General features: G+C 36.9%; 1 protein-coding gene across 5 annotated transcripts in view; it reads left to right on the top strand.

Moving 5' to 3' along the window:
* Window positions 1-15,955, top strand: part of PTK2 (protein tyrosine kinase 2) — a 340,248-nt gene that overhangs the window by 65,125 nt on the left and 259,168 nt on the right. For 4 of the 5 annotated variants that reach the window (XM_067558327.1, XM_067558324.1, XM_067558322.1 and 1 more), the window contains exon 2: window positions 10,527-10,553. The exons of the other annotated variant lie outside the window; for it this stretch is intronic. In XM_067558327.1, the coding sequence (XP_067414428.1) occupies window positions 10,527-10,553 (27 nt within the window). The remainder of the gene's footprint in view (window positions 1-10,526; window positions 10,554-15,955) is intronic. 5 annotated transcript variants of the gene reach the window in all.

The raw sequence follows: 15,955 nt of genomic DNA, 5'->3' as shown, positions 1-15,955 counted from the left end.
CTGCCAGATTTAGCAAAATACATTTGCCCATCTGGCAACCTAGACTCTCGTCAGCTGAAGCTAATGGACTTAATGATGGATGCCTTTTGTTTGCTCTGCCTGATTTTGAGTGAAAGGAGACAAAAGAGACTCCACTGGCTTCAGTGTAGATTGTGTCAAGCTCATGAGGAAAGGATACTGCATTATTTGCTTTATAAATCAGAGAAAAATATTAAACACCAAGCATTTGAATGTTGAGGATACTAAAACCATATTAAATATTGTATTCCAGAGGAAATAATTTGTGCTAGAGAATCTATATGGAAAGATTATACTGTGGTAAGTAAGGTTTATGACAACGTTACTCAGCAGTTCAGTGCTGGGGGTGGGAGGGTGTTCATTTTCAATTTTATACTAATCTTTATTGTGTTATATGTCCTTACGTTTGTGCAAAAGATATGTTTCCTGCATTTAAGCTACGTATGGCTCTGTCAAATATGATGATAATATTAGAACCCTTGTTGTGGTCCTTCTGTATTAATCATTGTGATAATCCTTGCTGGGCTGTTGTTTATTCCCATGCATGAGTAATGGCTATTTTGATTCTAGTATGGAGTAAATATATGGACATAGTAATACTGGGCATGTATACTGCTACAGCATTTTATACATCAGTAGGGCCGACTCGAAAAATATTCAAGTGTACAAACTTGAAAATCTATTTTTACAAGATACTTCGATCTAAACACCAAGATTAGTAAAACAAAACTCTTACTGAAATACTTAACTTTCCAAAGTTTTCTAATATATTACTTCATCCTGTTTCTAAAACACTACCATGGAAGAAATAGCATAAAGCATAGTTTGATTTTTCAAATGAGGAAATGCATAGAGATATTGTGGTATGTAAAATAGATATAATTATTTTTACTATAAAATCTAGTCTAATCCAAAGATTTCAGTAGAATTTAAAAATTTGTTTAGGAAAAATGGTCTAGAGAATAGATTCTGATTTTCGTTATACCGGTGTTAAATCATGAAGTCAGTGGAGTTACTGAAGGATTTACTGTGGTGTAACAGAGAAAAATCTGGCCCTATTTCTAAGGTGACATTATTATTCAAAAATCACTTGTCACCACTTCTTTCCCATCACTGATCTGAAAAATGTTTCTATTTTTGTTTGTGAACTTGTGTGTGAAATATGTCAGATTGACAGCCCTGGAGACTGAAAACTTCCATTTATTCACATAACTGGTACAGGTTGGGAAGTAGCAGTTCGTGTTTTCCCCCAACCACTGTGCCTGATCCCTATTGGTGGTAGGGCCCACTTTTTGCAGTGAAAGGGGAGATCCAGGGCTATTCAAAACTTTGCCTCTATGCTGCGGTTGCCAGTTAGGATCAGTCATAGTGGTGATGGCTTTCATAATGTGTTTACCTGCCCAGGAACTGCACTGACATCGCCAAATGTGTTTCACATAGGCCACCAAACAGCCATCAGGTGGTAACTTTTGTTCATTACCAACTATTGCTGACTTCAGACCTGCAACCTAGAAGTGTAAATATTGCATATCCTATTGACAATCCCCTGACCCATTCAATCCTTATCTTGCTCTCCCCATCCCCTCTGCCATTGTTCATAAAATGTGTTAGTGTTCGGTCTCAATAAAAATTATTGGCTGAAAATTTTTTTATTAAAAAGAAAAATCATTCTGGACATACTGGGATACATACATGTGACAGAGAGAGTGACCTTGTGTAGGCAATTGGGCAGGTATACATAACTCAAATCGTAGTTTACAGGAACCAACTTTTGTAAATTCTGTATTGAAGATACATATTATCTGTGCTGTTACCTAAAACGCACAAATCTTCGTATATAAATCTTCTTGCAAGTATTTGTCATGGTCTTAAGTTCTCTTATGCAAGAGGCAGAGAGAAATAAGAGAAATAATGAATGCACTTCTGTCAAATTAAGTTTTTACTGTGTATAAATTGATTAAACAGTATAGCAGATTAAGAAAAAATACGGTCTTAAATATAATTTTAAGACTGATAAAGTCTTAATGGTGTCAGACTAAAAATTTTAATTGGGTCTGAGGACATGAGAAATCATTAATCATGTACATTACATTTCTGATACCCCGTAATCGTGTATGGAAGTCTAATATGTTAACATGAGAGATGGATGTGTTTGGAAGTCACTGTGAGCAAACAGAATATACAAGCTGCACGCATATTCTGTCACGCCACCTGGATCCTCTGTTTGATCATAGTCTTTCAGAGAATAGAAATGTAGGGACTCCTCCTTTTGTATGAAAAGTGAGGAGCATCTCTTGAAAGGCTCCAGCAGGTATATGACAGCACCAATTAGGAGAATAAAGTGTTTTCCATGTTAGTATTACACTGAAAATCCTTTTTCTGCATCCTCTAATCTCCTCTTCCCTTACTTCCTTCGTTTTAGGTTTTAAATTGGTTGTTGTTTTGTCACTGGCTTTACATTACTGAGGTTCCCATCTGCAGCCTCTTTGCCCACTTTGCTGTTCTATCACAATTTTTCCCTTTCCTACCATGTCTAGCATCCTCTTTGTCCTCTTTGCTTCTGTCCTGTTCCCCCCTTTCCCTTCATCTCAATCTTTTCTTTCTAGTTTTACTCCCCTATCACCACTTCTTGTGCTATCATTTTTCTTTCCTCACTACAGCGTCTGTATCTCCATCAATTTTTTCGTTAGGAAATGATCCCACATGCCACAACTTGAAATACAAGCATTAAACAAATTAAACAGATCAGTTAACATGCATGTACCTAATCAAAGCAATCATATGATCTTTTATTGTAGCCCTTTTACTGTCTGTCAGTTTCTGTTTTCTTCAGTTATATTACATCTAAATTATAATTTAAGTTCTTCGGGTAAGATCCATGTATAAACACCATACACACATCAGGAGTGTAATAGAAATAACAATATTCTCCTTCTTTTCTCCTTTCATTAACTCCCTCATTTTCCTGTTTCCTTCTTCTTCTCTGTATGTCATCTGTACTAGTTAGAACACTCTTTACACCATTTTTCTTCCATGCCCCAGATTCTGAACCTTTTTTTTTAAAGGGGGTTTAGTTATATTGGGACAAATTCTATTTAATCATTCCCTCTTCCAGTCTTTTCTTTGAGATTACTGTTGAAGGTATTCCATTTTACCAAGGACTTATTTACTTAAAGCACTAGATTGTATTAAAGAGTCTAAAACTTATGTTTATAAAAGTATTGAAAGTTATGGCTACTGGACTGTCCTCTACTCTCTGTTGTGTCTCTTATAGCTTTTATCATGAGGCTTCAGAACTGTAATCTGTTGGCAGTGGGGCGATCGAAGGACTTTGTCAGCCTTCACTGTTTTTTGTCCTTGTTTTGGTTTAGTGGGTTAAGTTAGATGCTTTATAACACTGCAAACGCCCTGTTGATTACAGTGGGCTTCATGCTCTGAAAATAAATTATAACAGCCATATCTTTCTGTGTATCCTTCAAAGTTTACCTACATGTGCTCATACTCAATAAAGTCTAATGGAAATCTCTTGTGCATGAGTGTGGACTTCTGTGTAGCAAAGAAGCGTAGGCTCAAAATTAGCAAAAAAATGCTAACAATGTGTAGCACATTACATAGGGCCCACACCAACTCCCACTGAAGTCAATAGGAATCTTTCTATTCACGTCTGTGAGAGCTGGATCAGACCCATAGTATCTTTCATCAAAGAATCTCCAACTGCTTTACTAACTAACTAAGCCTCTCGAGCTCCATTTATGAGATAGTAGAAATTATGTAGTTGCAACTTTTTTCCCAAATATTCTTTTGAACCAAAAACTTTTTAAGGGAAAGCTTTATTTTTATTGGGTTTTTTTATGTTAATTTTCCAGTTTTTCACCAAAAACAGAAACTTAATTTTTTTTATTTGTTCTTAATTTTGAATTCCCTTCATGTCTCATCTCTATTGCCATTATTCCTTTTTGTCACTGAGTGCAACAGAATGAATGATGTCTAGGGTTTCTTCACTTCTTGATTTTTTTTTTCTTTTGTGACAACATCCCAACCAAGCTGACATAGCTTCTCGCCATACAGTTGGAGATATTGTTGATGTTCAAGAAGATATATTTAACATTGAAGTTGTTTTTTAATTCTTTTGGACAAAGAAAATTCTTAATATCTTAGTTTTTTAAAAGATTTCAGTTAAAAAAATCAGCAATGTAGACATTTTTCCCCCCTGACCTTGAGGTTGACTGGTCCCTTACTAAAGTCACTGCAAGTTAAGATCATTCCTATTGGTCCTAGCTAAAAAAACTGAAGATTCCCTTTGATTACTTTAATAGCTCTTTGTCTCAAACTCAGACATTTGTGCATTGGAAGCATACCGAATACATAGCAATCATGGGAGGTTTCATGTATCCATGTAAGGAACAAAGGCTACATGGTGGGTCCATGCATCTTCAAGACCCATAAGGCAGAAAGAGTTGTGTGCTACATATCGGAATACATTTGGACAGGAAAATAGTTTCTTCTTGAACAGAGCTGGAGCATTTAAGGGCTTGTCTACATGGGGTTGCTCAGGAAAGTTGATCCAAATTAAGTAAAAGTGTGCACTAAAAATGGATCAATTAAACTGCATTAAATCTGTGTGTGGACGTTCTTATTCGGAATTCAAGTGCCCTTAACTCAGCATGTCTTAATTCACTGGACTGGGACCTAGGAGATCTGGGTTCAGTTCCACACTTTTGCTATGTGCTTCATATATGACCTTGAACAAATCATTTAATCCCTCAGTGCATCAGTTCCCCATTTCTCAAATGGAAGTAATACATTCCTACCTTTTGGGGTGTTGTTGAGGACACATTCTTTAATATTTCTGAGGTGCTCAGATACTATGATATTGGGGACCATATACATACCTAAATTAGTATTCTCTAAGTAAGTTTCCTATATCCATTCTCACCTACATGAATCATGTGATAGCTTCCTGTCAGTTGTCTCTTTTCATCTTCTATTGGTGAGAATGCCTTCCTTACAATTTGTCTAGTAGTAATTGGATGAATTACAGTGGACATGTTCAGGAAGATTAGTGTGTGAAGAGGTCTGTTTACTTTTCTCTTATTTTGGATGGACTTGCCTTTGGGATGAGTCCAAGTGAGACCAAGACCAGGAACTGGACTTAGGTTTCACTTAAATGCAGGTTAAGAGAATATCCTTAGGCTAGAGTTATTCAGTTGGTACCACAATAGAAGTGATCTAAATTGCTCGCCGCCTGAGACTTAACACAATTCTAGAAGGGAGTCACTCTTGCAAACTATCTAAAGATCAGGTGCCTGTGTGCCGATTTAATGGGTAGATATGTTTTTTGCTTACCTCCAATTATGAATATCAGGCTTAGAAAATGTTCCTCTTATGGTGGTATAAATGTTTCCGCTGAAAAGAAATATGTTAGAAATCACTGATCCATTTCCAAGATAATACTTGAGAAAGATATGCAATGAAAAAAAACACAATTTTAGAAAAATATCAATGGTTATGGATTCTGTCTTTAAGTATTGCGTGTTATAGAAACAGATACTTGTGGATGGAAAGAACTGTGGGTCTATTGAGTCCATCTCTTGCTTTTTTGGCAGTACATTCTGTATCTCAGCAGGTATAGAAGAGGAAATATTATTCTTTCTCCAAAAGATGTCCATTCTGTTCTTAAATTCATTTATACTGGTCACTTCCAGTGTTTCATTTGGCAGTTGTCTTTTGGCTGAAAAAGCACCTCTCAGTTTTGTTTTGTATCTCTCTTTCCTTAGTCACAGCTTGTCTGTCCTTTATATGTAGGATCAAAATGATGTCTGAAAAGTAGGAGAACGTATCCACTAGAAATATGGAAGGTGCTGTAAGGAATGTGATCCAACAATCTTATTCCTTTTTGTACTGTTTAGAAATTGACAGTCCAATTCATCCTTAACAGTCATAACTTGCACCTGATAGTAAAATGTGTTGGAATATATGTGTGGAATCTGCATGATTCCTTCAAGGTTACATCAGTTAGAACAAGAAGTGGAAAAGCAAGACTGGCAATTTTTGACATTTTTCTGAGGAGCTGTTCAGAAGGTCAGATATTATGGATCAGGTCACCAGAATATTTAAAAGATGGATTAAACATCCCTAATGTTCAGCTGCAAATATATCATTTATATGACAAAGGAATTATGAATGATCAGGGTATGTATTGTAGGGGAGAAGCCAGTTCATGACCTCCAGTGGGTTAGGGAACCACTACCAGAGCTGGAGAGCAGATAAGGGACTTTCTCCCCTGTATCTTAATCCACTCCTCCAGGTGGTCAAGGAGCAAAGTGGGGAGCTAAACTGTTACCTCATTGCTAGGAATTGGATAGGGAATATTCTCCACAGTGTCACACTAACATGGACTGATCAAATCACTAGCTCTACAGAAAACAGAGGTGGGCTGAAGAAAAGGAATCTCTTCAGCCTACCCATGTTACCAGGGAGTGACAGAACTAACCTGGCATGTTCTTTCCCAAGCCATCGTTGTGTGTGAGTGAAACTATGCCATTAAAAAAAGTCCATTGCAGAGAAGCTAAATGAATTCTTTGCATCGGTCTTCATATTCTGACACCAGAGTCATTCACTGTGGCTAATTCTCTGAGAACATCCTCTCATTGTGCAGTGGCAGTCAAAAAAGCTAACAGAATGTGAGGAACCCTTTGGAAATGGATAGATAATCAGAGAGAAAATATCATAGTGCCACTAAATAAATCCATGTTACTCCCACACCTTGAAAATTGTGTGTAGTTCTGGTCATCCCATCTCAAAAAAGATATATTGGAATTGGAAAAGGTACTTAAAAGGGCAACTAAAATGATATCGGGTATGGAAAAGCTTCCATATAAGGAGAGATTAATAAGACTGAGACTTTTCAGCTTGGAAGAGACACGACTGAAGGGGGATATGGTAGAGGTCTATAAAACCATGAATAGTGTGGAGAAAGTGAATAAGGAAGTGTTATTTAACCCTTCTCATAGTACAAGAACAAGAGTTCATCCCATGAAATTAATAGGCAGCAAAATTAAAACAAACAGAAGGAAGTACTTCACACAACGCACAGTCAACCTGTGGAACTCCTTGCCAGAGGGTGTTGTGAGGGCCAAAAGTATAACTGGTTTCAAACAAGAATTAGGTAAGTTCATGGAGGGTAGGTCAATGAATGGCTGTTAGCCAAGATGATCATGGATACAACCCCATTCTCTGGGTGTCCCTAGCATCTGTCTGCCTCTGTTCTGTTCATTCCTTCTGAAGCACTTCACATTGGCTACTGTTGGAAGACAGGATACTGGGCTAGATGGACCATTGGTTTGACCCAGGATGGTCATTCTTACTTTTATTTATTTAAAAAAAAAAAACCAAAAAAACCAGAGAGAATGTTAAGGATGCAGAATTTAGCACTTATAAGTTAGGAAATGCCAAGGACTGAATGTGAAACCTCAATTCTGCCCCATTGTGTGAGAGATCAGAAAAAAAAAGGGGCGGGGAAGAATAACAAGCGTCTTCACTCACTGGGATTTTGAAGGTTGGCTAATTTGCAAAATATTGGCAAATGTGTTAATGAACTCCATAACCTGGAAATACTTGACTAGCCATACACTTTGGGTAGCCTTTTTGAGAGGCTTATTCTTCTGTGCACCTCAGAATTTAAAACATTTGTTTTGTTAGATTTTTTTCACATGGTCTTAAAAAAACAAAAACCTCACTTGATTTGAGAATAAGAATAAAATTTTTTAAGCCAAAAGGAAGCTTTATGGGGACACTGAGGATCAAAAATAAGATATAGGGTAGAAATATTCTTTCACTTTTAAATTTTGGAGTCCTTGCTGTGACTCATAATTAATAAATTGCATGAAATAAATGAACATTCATCCTATTTGGTGCCTGTACAACGGTGGTAAGCAGATTGTAAATGCATAACACAGATTTTGCTTTTTCTCTTTGACATCATAATGCAGCATTTTCACGTTTCATTGATATTGTTATGAACCAGTATTCCCACAATGGTTCATGTTTTCTGGAGCTAGATGCAGTAGCCTTTAAAAGACCTGCTTGTGCTTACTGAAAAGCTTTGAAAAATGTGACACAAGCAGCTCTGTCCCATTTTGAGTAGTCATATCTGAACCTCATTCTGTGTGCTTTAACTTCCCCGTACTGTTTGTTTTTAAATCCAGTATGTGTATGTATTAAGTTTAGAAAGCTTTCTCTCTTGTTAAAATTTAATTAATTGTTTCAGAAAAATGTGTATTAGTGGAATAAGTGGAATTCTCACACGTGTAGTGCCTCTTCAGTTTATCCATTTGTGAAATCAGTTTGGAATAGACTTGGAACTAACTGCTTGCTATTATTGTTTCAGAAGGTACACACTCAAAGGCCCTGGTTCTGCAATGGGCTACACATTGGCAAATTTGAGCTAAGTCCTTAAGGCCTGTGTGAATGCATGGATCTGCCTGTGTGGAGCCTATTGCAGGATCAGGGCCCAAAGTGCTAAAAAAGCTCTATTATTTCAGCAGTTGTGCTGTCCTTAAGTAAACACCCCTCTGTATTTTCAAAGATGCATGTATTTTAGCCACGCAATATCCATTAAAATATGAATTGGTATTGTGTGGCTAAACCCAAAGTTCAGTGTGGGAAAATTAGGATTTAATGTTATTTTAGCATCTGTGTACTTATTATAATGATTGCCAGATATAGACTTCATGTGTGTCAACATTATTTTTTTTAATGCATCTCCTGGACATGATGGATAAGATTTAATCTTCTTTAACAGAGAAACATTGAGGTGTAAACATTATTCCTTTGTATCAAGAATAGTTTCCTGAATTTCAAGAAAAATTTACTGTTTCTTGTTTTGGTATTGTAACTATAGATTCTTCCAGGTTATGTACTTTTTTGTTTTGTTGAAGTAGAAATTCAATTTAGCGGTTAATTTGCATTATGATAGGGGAAATATAATAATCACACACACAGTTATTTTCTTTTAGTTAAATTTTGAAATTTTATTTCACTCTTCAAACATAATTAGGAACTTTTAATCAAGTGGATTGAGCCATTATGGGGGATACACTTATTTCTAGGAGATCTTTCTAATAATGACCTAGCAAAAACAATTTGAGAAAACTGTACAATATAGTGTTCTGAATAAATAGACAAACAGCGAGACAGGGTTCCTAAATGTAAATGAATCAACAGAAATTTGAAGCTTCACTAAAACTAGCATTTTTCTACCAGTGTAAAGAATCATTCTGTATATACTGATCTATATTCCATGCGGAAACTATTGCCGGAGGCAACTTGAGGCTTTTCCTTCCTGAAGTTTATGTAGCTCCTTCCTCCCTGTTTTTGTTTCCTCATGTTCGAGGGCATATCTTATTACATCAGCCCAGTTTTGCTTGTAAGCAAATGGCTTGGTGAGCATATCTTTATAAATGTACTTTGTTCCCTCTCAAAAGTTGCTCTTCTTTCTCCAGATTAAAATGTGCAGTGTTTTCCGTAATAGTATTAGTGTCCTGTAACTCTGCTCATTTTGCATTTTAAGAGTTAGTTTTAGCATGTTTTGCCACTTCAGCAATAGACAGGTCTTCAGAGACAACTCTGAAGTTGAGTTTTGAAATATGCAGTTAGTTGGCTTTAGAGACCTGTATCTGTTTTAGATGTTTTTCTCCGTGTTAAAGGTTTTTGTCAGCTTTTACCACAGCAACAGCGTTGATTATAATAAGCCTAACTGAACACAAGATTAGGATTTCTCATCTCTGATATCACTATATTTACCAGTGCTGATTAATCTTAGTTATTTTTCTAATATGCAGCAAACCAAGGAGACTATCTGCTCTGGCGCTCTCTGTCAATCTATTCCTGTTCTTGTTACTCTGGAGAAAGTTCAAGGTTCACATGGACTTCATCCATGATAAATTTGTTCACCTATTTTCCAACTAGCAGTTTCTCTCCTATTCTCTTCAGATCACCTCTCCTCTTGTGCAATCAGTCCCATCCCCTCTCATTCCTGATATCTTTTTGCCTCTCCAATCCCTAAAACAAAATTTTGAATAGTGTCTAAACTTTAAAAACAAATAATCAAACAAAACCCTTTTCTTCAGACAGAGATCATATCTGAAAATTTCAGCCCAGATAAGGTGAATGAATGGTTGAGAAAAATGAATGACTAAAAACAGGGGTGACTATCACCCTGCTGTAATAATTATGCTCATCACCTAATAGTGTAACATCTTTACTGTGAACTAGTTTATATAATCTTTGTCCCTCACTCACCTATTTGAAGGATAATCTTGTAAATGAACTGTGGGGAATAAAAGATGGTGATTTGCTTTGCATGCAGCTAGAAAGCTGGTTTAGATTATGTGTTCTATACTTTATAGCACTATAACTTTGCAGCAGAAAGATGGTTAGGCTAATTTGACTGTTGAAATATTGAAATATTTTTCTTAGGCTAATACATCTTCCTCTTTTTGTTTCAGATATTTCAAGACTTTCCTTTCCAACAGGTAATTGCTATTCTTTCATTTATTTTTAATGTGACATACAGCAGCTTTCAGTAGCTTGCTTGCAATATCATAGTATTGTGATATATAATTAGAGTTGTTTTTTATTAGTATTGTGTTAGAGTCCAGAAGCTTCAGTCAGGATTGGAGCCCAAAGCAGCGTTAGGGACTGAACAAACACGAGGAAGACGCAGGGGATTCACAGGCTAACAAATGATATTTCGACAAACGAATAGGAGAACTGAAATCAGTTGTATATAATTGTTACGTATGCATATATTTTATTTACTCTTTTAAAAATGATGACATAGAACAACATAGAAGAAAATGCACAGAGAACTGTGGAAAACTGGTTTAGTGGACAGTTAGGGCTAGTATCAATGGCAAGGCAGAGGGACAATGTGAATCAAAACAAATGGATAAATAACAGAGGGATAGAGCAGTGAAGAGTCTTCACAGAGGGGAATGCCGAAAGTGAGGGGCAGACAATTTATCCTAAGTCATGAGGTGAATCAGCAGCATAGCTGAGAATAGAACCCTGGTCTCCTTTCTCTAAGTCCAGCACCCTCTGTCTACCAAGGGGTAAATTATTCCTATTTTTAATACTGTAATGTGTACTGTTTTGTTCCTAGATTATTGTTGTAATCTTCTTTGAAATTTTTACATCTAGACTTTGGTGTTAATCATAATAACAATTGTCAGTAAACTTTACAATAAAACTTCATGAATGTGCCTACAATGTAACGGCTACCTTGTGTACACAAAATGAAGCTACACTCTTTTTGCTCTCACAGCATTTTAAAAGTCCACACGCTGAGCATAATGTGCAGCCTTATGTAAGCTGTGACTTTCTTTGTCAATTAACAAACACTGGCATTTCTGTTACTAAGGATGGACCTAAATCATGATCTCAAACTTAATTTACTCATAGTTCAGCAAGATTTCAGATTGGATGTGCCATGTCATGCTCATTGGCATTGATAGATAGTGGACCCACTTTGTCTGTTTTCTGACATAACATCAGATCATGGTTGCCTTCTCTAGAATCAATTGCCATTTTCAATTAAAAATTTTCAGATGTGATGTGCAAATTGCTCATTTCTACATGACATTTTGAAATAGCTGTCCTTAGAAAATGCATATAGAAGAGTTCCAGAGGGGTAGGTGTTAGTCTGTATACAGCAAAAACAACGAGAATTCAGCAAAAGACTAACAAATTTAATTTCAGCAGGCATAAGCTTTTGTCATTAAGCCTCAAATAGGAAACATATATAGGAGGTAACATATGCATATCCAAGGGCATAGATAACAATGGGGTAGGTGGATAAAACCTACTTGAGGCTTAATGACAACCATTGAGTAGGAGGTGAGAATGGGTGATCAGAGCAAATTGCTTCTTGTCATTAAGCCTCAATTACCCGGCTTTTATCCACCTACCCCATTGTTACCTATGCCCTTGGATATGCATATGTTACCTCCTATATATGTTTCCTATTTGCTGTATCGTTTCTACTAACTGCATCTGAGGAAGTGAGCTGAAGCTCACGAAAGCTTATGCCTGCTGAAATTAAATTTGTTAGTCTTTAAAGTGCTACAGAATTCTCGTTGTTTTTAGAAAATGCATGTTTCCTTCAAACGTATGCAAGGAATACATGTCACTTTCAATTTAAAAGTAAAGATTTTTTTAAGGACGGATTCACATATTGGATTTTTAGGATGCTTAAAAACATGCCGACAAGAAGGCAGGTATACAAAGGGATAACCAAATTGAAAAATGAATACATAAATACCATATAGTTAATTCAAAATATTGGAAAAAATTAACCATTCTGGATAATGTCATATTTTTTCTACAGCTGTTTTAATACGGACAGATGAAAAGACATCTAGTCTCCTATTTGGGGTTCTGAGGTTAATGTCCATTGAGCAGTGCATTGCTAGACAAATTCTTCTTTCCATCTTTACTAGTGATTGGTGTTCTCTCTTCAAGGGACATTGTCAGGCTGATTTAGGCCTCATAGTTAGGTTTTGTCTGAAAAGCAATTTTTTGCTGTGTGTGTGTAAGCTAAACTAGAAAGTGGATTTTTAGCAGCTGAGAAGAGGGATGGATGTATTTGGAAGTAGGATGGTAGGAAGCAATATGTGACCTGGCTGAAAGCTTTTTGTGATGGAGGGAACAGAGAGTAGGGATAGGTAATTTTTTTTTATTATTTTTGAGGTATTTATTGTCCTGGCATCTAAGCATGGGGGAAATTATAGAAGCATAAGAGACCAGTGCAATTGGGGGCGGTTTTGTTTATTTATACTTTGTTTTTCTCTATTCCCCCATTCCCCTGGCTTGCAGAGCTGTGTGAATTTTATGTTCAGGTTTTTTTGGGGACCAGTGATCAAACCCAGTGCATGGTGACAAGATGGACTTGATATTGTGGGTGTTTGGGGTAAATTGTGCTGTTTTGGAGACATTGGGAAGGAGTGGGGTGTGTGTGTGAAAGAATAAGGCCTATGGTTACTAGCTGGGGGTTGTGGTAAAAGGAAGATTGAAAACTGTGGGCAGTGGAGTCAAACCACACCAAACAAATTTCTGTGTGTTTGTGGAAAAAATGAGAAAAAGCACTTTATTGTTTTCATATAAGATTTATTAAAGTATATTTCTGATGACCTAACAGCAATTCTGCTGTATTGCACTGTGTGGAAGAGATTCCCATGGACTTCCTGAGTAGGATGATGCATGGTAGTGCAGGGGAACGCCAAGTAACAAAAAGTTAAGTTAAAGTTCTTTATTTGCATAAAATTCAGTGTAAGTTAAGCCTAAAAAAACTGCATAACTGGAGACAGACCAGGTTGATCTGAAAATAGAATTCAGTTTTAGGTTTGCAAGGAGGGTGGGGTGCTATGTACAAAAACAAATGAAGTAAAGATTTATGGAAATCTTCTTTAACTTGACAAGTGTCCTTTTTCACAATAGATCATGATGGCTACTGGAAATGCTCTGGCTTCTGCATCATGTTTCCCTCAGTGCTGCAAATTTGCATCACAATGCATTGGCTTCCTGCAATATCTGAAGATTTCACAGTAGCAACAGGAACATTTTCAATGGTCTTCCGTTGTAATGTGTAGTTTAAGATAGGATTAAATATAGATGCTGTGGTTCCTTTTGTAGTCAGTGGCATATAAAGGTCATCCAGAACATTTCCTTTTCACTTCGATTTCATAGTAAAACCTTTTTGTAAGAATGATTGAGTGTGCACTGTTGAATGTGTTGTTTGATTAGGTATTTTGTTAAACCATCACACAAGAGAGTTATCCTACATTTCTCTAATCTGTATCACTGCTTTGAAGTCTCTGTGCAGCTTACTTTTCTCTTCCTTTTAATTGAGGCCAAGACTACAAGTATTGCAGATTTTGCAGTGCAAATCACTGGAGGCTTTGAGAGCAACTTGCTAAATTTTTATAATTTCAAAGCTGTATAGAAGAGAGCACCCAATGCCTGTATCGTTACATAAAACTGCTTTAGCAAATGAGTTTGCTCATAACATGCCTAGAGGACTGAAGGACTCATTTTTGTTGTGCCTGTGATTCAATTCTGTACTAGAATTCAAAGCTCCAACTGGATTTAAACTGATTCCTCCTGGATGAAGACTGTGGCTTGCCTCCTCCTGTCCTTAGAACAAACTTTACTTGTTAAAAAATATTTTAGTTCTGTGCATGTAGTTTACCACTTTTTACACAGAACACAGCACAACAGGACCCTTGATTGTGATACTTAGTCCCTCCCAAATTCACAGTCTATTCTAGTCAATGCCATGGCCATATGATTTGAAAATTGGTCAGTTTCACAATTTCAGATGTTTTCATCTGAAATCTCATGGTGTTGTAACCATGGGGGTCCTGACCCAAAATGGCGTTGAGGGGGGATCCCAAACCTATTTTAGTTAATGGCAGGATTGCAACCCTCACTTTTGTGCTGCCTTCAGAGTTAGGCTCTGAAGGTAGCAGGGAGGTGAATCTCATCTCCCCTGTGTTGTTGGGAGCATCACTAGCTGGGACTAGCAGCTGGAGCCCCTTGCTGGGGTGCTCCGAGCAGCACAGGGGAGATCAGATTTCACAGGGAAGGGCTTATTTTATGGTCCATGACATGTTTTTCATGGTATGAAATTGGTAGGGCCCTTTTGATACTGTAATATAAAAAGTAGTAATCAAGAAGCATTTTTTTTAAAAAAGTGTGTCAGGCGTCCACACACAATAGCAGGATAACTAGAGGAAAAGCAAGTGAGAAATGTTTAACCTAATATGTGCTGGCTTCAATCAGAAATACCACAAGAACCCCAACAGAAAGAGACCTTAAAGATAGTCACCAATAATGAAAGGGAGCAGAGATCTTATTGGTAGGGTAGTATTTCTCTTGGTATGAATTAATGAAAATAAAATAAGTATTTGTGTGTGTGTATCTTGCTTTGATGCAGGACAATGTGATATATTTTAAGAGATGCAGCCTTTAAAGTGTATAGCACATGCTTTAGCCAAGCACCATGAAGGTTCATCCACATGAAAGCAATGGGTTAGAATTCTGCTTATAACCTTTCTTTCAATCATCTTGAAATATTAAACAGAACTTGGAATTAGTTCAGGTTTTCACTGCTTAATTAGAACCAAAATATCAGAAGTGACACCTTCAGCTGAGCCAGAGGATGTTTTGTTTCCTGCGTTATAAATGAATCCTCATTCAGTCTCCCTATAAGATCTACCTCTGCCTTGACAATTACAGGAAATCAGCCAACTAAAGACATACATTAACTTAAAACTACCACCCCCTCCCCACCCCTTAATTCCACAAAAACACCCTTCCCCCACGTTACCTACAATATGCCATATGCAAGCGTTCACTGAGAAACTGTAAAATGTTGTTGATGCAACGTCATCTTCCCTCCCCGAACCAATTGCTTCTTTACCCTAATGTAGCATAACAAACATGATGCTTTCTGTTTACTGGCCAAATGTTTCTAGGCTAGACAAGGGCACATTCAATTCAATTTTGACAAATTCAAAACTGTTAAAAGGAAATAATTTTTAACACAACTCCTTATTAGACTGTGAAACTCATTACCACAGAAAATTGTAGAGGCCAAGAATTTAGCAAATTAAAAAAAAAAGTATTGAACTTTTTATATGGTTATCAAGAATTGACATAATTAACAATAATGTGCATTTTGGAAGTGATATTAAACCTCATGCTTCAGGGCTTACGCCATTCTCAAAGGGTGTAGCTACACTGCCGCCTTGGTCGGCAAAACTTATATCGCTCAGGGGTGTCAATATTCCACCCCCCTAAGTGACCGAAGTTACACCAATATATAAGCGTTCGTGTGCACAGTGCTATGTCATAGCTTATGCCACTTGCGTAGGTG

The sequence above is a fragment of the Emydura macquarii genome, unplaced genomic scaffold, assembly GCF_026122565.2.
Source record: "Emydura macquarii macquarii isolate MOO-44397 ecotype Brisbane River unplaced genomic scaffold, CSIRO-AGI_Emac_v2 contig_1947, whole genome shotgun sequence".
NCBI classification, from domain to species: Eukaryota; Metazoa; Chordata; order Testudines; family Chelidae; genus Emydura; species Emydura macquarii.
The sequence above is the reverse complement of the archived record's forward strand: the minus strand, read 5'-3'. Positions and strand labels throughout refer to the sequence as shown.